The sequence below is a fragment of the Austrofundulus limnaeus genome, unplaced genomic scaffold, assembly GCF_001266775.1.
Source record: "Austrofundulus limnaeus strain Quisiro unplaced genomic scaffold, Austrofundulus_limnaeus-1.0 Scaffold1434, whole genome shotgun sequence".
In the NCBI taxonomy this organism is placed as follows: Eukaryota; Metazoa; Chordata; class Actinopteri; order Cyprinodontiformes; family Rivulidae; genus Austrofundulus; species Austrofundulus limnaeus.
Genome location: NW_013953836.1, coordinates 32,575 through 35,735, shown reverse-complemented (window position 1 = coordinate 35,735; position 3,161 = coordinate 32,575). Strand labels below are relative to the sequence as shown.

General features: G+C 41.0%; 1 protein-coding gene across 1 annotated transcript in view; it reads left to right on the top strand.

The window, feature by feature from the left end:
- LOC106535376 (V-type proton ATPase subunit S1) overlaps window positions 1–3,079 on the top strand; it is an 8,419-nt gene extending 5,340 nt beyond the window's left edge. Inside the window, exons 7-10 of the mRNA XM_014032378.1 lie at window positions 765–988; window positions 1,075–1,110; window positions 2,303–2,540; window positions 2,621–3,079. Of these exons, the coding sequence (XP_013887832.1) occupies window positions 765–988; window positions 1,075–1,110; window positions 2,303–2,540; window positions 2,621–2,833 (711 nt within the window). The 3' untranslated portion in view covers window positions 2,834–3,079. The remainder of the gene's footprint in view (window positions 1–764; window positions 989–1,074; window positions 1,111–2,302; window positions 2,541–2,620) is intronic.
- Window positions 3,080–3,161: the final 82 nt, after the last annotated feature.

Below are 3,161 nucleotides of genomic sequence, written 5' to 3'. Positions count from 1 at the left end.
GCCTGGCTCCAGAGGGGGGCCCCGGTGACCCGCGTCCGGGCGAGGGAACGCCAGATCCAAAATTGTTGTGCATCATAAGGGGTCTTTTTAATGTCAAACAAATGTTTATTCCAGTCTTATTTTGAAAGAGGTGATAATCAGGTCACCTGGCGACAGGAAGTCTGAGTGTCGTTGTTTGAAGGACCAGATGAGACAACAGGAGAAAAAATCTTTGTTCAACTTTGAGCTGTTCCAGGCAGGATGAGAAGGTGGAGTTAACAGAAACTACACCTGTCTCTGCTTGATGAAAGGATTCACGTCACGCTACAAACGAGACGTTTTCCTGTTTATCTTCTGTTAATAAATCCAGAACACAAACAGCTTTTCTGACATTATTTAAAACATTAGATAGATTATATAAACTGTAAAATATTAATAAAAATTGGGTTAATATTATTATTAATAGTTTTAATGATTTGTACATCATCAGTCCTTTTATCTGCTCTGTTGTCAACATGTACAGTAATGATAAATCCAGAGTCTTGACCGTTTAGCGTTAGCCGTTAGCTTCACCAGCCGATCACACGGTCACCTGGTTTCTGATCACTCCAGGTGTTATATACTGTACCTGTATACCTCCATGATACACACATGCACACACACATATACACAGCCCCAAACACCTCCATATGTTGCAAAAAACTAAAGACAAAATAAAAATTAATCAGAAACACTCAGCATGTTCGACTCAAACTTTTATTGAGAACATTTGTTTTTCTCTGCAGGTGATTTCTGAAGCGTCTGTGTCCCACCAACAAGTGGGCCGGTCCTTACTACAAACTGCTGGTCCTGTGCCAGCACCCATCATGTTTCTGAACGGATCATCTGTGTGTATCATGCTGTGGGCTCAGAACCTGTACATCAGTACCTCCGGTGGTGCAGTCTGGGTCGACCTGTTTACAGAAAGTCCTGACCTGACCGGGTCCATGTGTAACGACCAAAGCTCCCTGTAGGGTGGTCTTCTTTCTGCCTGCTGCTGTCAACATTTCATTCATTTAGTTTTAAACTAAAACCTTTACATGTTTTCTTTTTTAGGCTGGTGCTTACTTATGCATCAGGATACAGACTGAGGTAAGATCATTTTTCATGTAAACAACTGTCCCACATATTGTAACATTTAAAGCTGTGAAAGAGTCCAGACCCAACTGTTTTTATTTATGTTCAAGGATCCAGACTTGCTGTGAGTTTTTTAAAATGTTTCACCTTTGACCTTTGGCTGCAGTTTGAACATTTACACTCGTGTGTTTGTCACATTCAGAAGGCTTTTTCAAAGCTGCCATGTGTTTGTGTGGTGTTTACAGTCATTTCTGACTTTATGATGAAATAATGGACATAAGAAGTGAGCAACCATAACAATATTTATTTATTAGTTTATATTTTATTTATTTATTTATTTATTTATTTATTTATTTGCTTGTTTGTTTGTTTGTTTAATAAATAAAAAGATAAACTGTAACACTTTACAAAGACAAGATAAATCAGTTGTTCACACTGATGGGACACATCACAGGGTGGGTGGGGCTTCAGTGTCTTGCTCGGGGACACTTGGACATGTGATAGAAGAGTGGGGAATTGAACCTCCAACTCTCTGGTCAGAAGACCACTCCCCTAATCACTGAGCCACAGCCGGGCCTTGATCCAGTACTTTTCAAACTTTTTAAAGTAACAGTTGCAGAAACTTGTGTCGTCAGATTTACTGGTTTATAAGAACAATAACTGGTTTATAAGAACAATAACTGGTTTATAAGAACAATAACTGGTTTATAAGAACAATAACTAGTTTATAAGAACAATAACTAGTTTATAAGAACAATAACTGGTTTATAAGAACAATAACTGGTTTATAAGAACAATAACTGTGAGACTTTGATTCATTTCTCACTGTTTCTTATTGTTTTGTCAATAAATAAGGTGAAAACAGTTCATTAGCAGTTAATTGTATTTAAATCATTTGGTGATGCTCACTTGATGTTTAACGGCCCACAGCTGCATGAATGTTTTAATTAGTTTTTTAACAGCTCTTCTGCAGCTGTGGTCTAATTCCTGATGTTATCCTTTAGAAATGTCCAGGTTTATTTTTCTGTAAGTTAGCTTGTAAATAATGTAGTAAATAATGTAGTAAGTGAGGCTTTGTTCCTGATGTTCAACACTGCAGATGAAATGTGAGGTATTTACATGTTTTAAAGTACAGTTTGTTCCTGGAACAAAGAAAAACCACACTTTTTCCTAAACGCTGAACTAACTGCTCTTCTCTCTTGTGCAGTTTTGCGATGACTCGGCAGTTCTACCCAGTGTCTGCACGTCACTGGTTCACTCTGGACTCTGTGCAGCTGCAGATAAACGGAACGAGTCAGTCCTTCATAGGGAGGAGCAACATCTACGCCCCTGCAGAGTACTCCTTCCACTGTGGCTCCGTCAGCAGCTTCCACGACGCCCTGCTGGTTCCAAACACCACCACTGACCAAACACAGGACTGGAGACTCAACTTTATTGACTTCCAGGTAAACAGGAGCTGAAATGATCCTGAAGAATAAGTGCTGCTTATTAAAACCTACAGTTTACCAACTTGTTTCCTGATCAGATCCAGGGCTTCAGCTTGTCCAATGGAACCACCTTCTCCTACGCCAGTGACTGTGCAGGCTTCTTCAGTGCTGGCATCTGGATGGGCCTGCTCAGCTCCCTGCTCATGCTGCTCATCTTAGTGTACGGCCTGCACATGATCCTGCAGGTCAACACCATGGACCGCTTCGACGACCCCAAAGGACCGTCCATTTCAGTGCCTCAGTCAGAGTGAAGCACAGCAAACACACAAGTGCTTTTTACATCCCTGTGAGGACCGTGGATTAGCTTTCATTCGTCTTCTGCTCATTTTATATCCTAACCCTGATCATTTACCCTAAAGCTGACCTCACAGGTACCTGACCCTGAAATTACCCTGACACTTACCTGAGCCTTAAATCATCCTCACAGGTACCTGAGCCTTAAATCATCCTCACAGGTACCTGACCCTTAAATCATCCTCACAGGTACCTGACCCTTAAATCATCCTCACAGGTACCTGACCCTTAAATCATCCTCACAGGTACCTGAGCCTGAAATCATCCTCACAGGTACCTGACCCT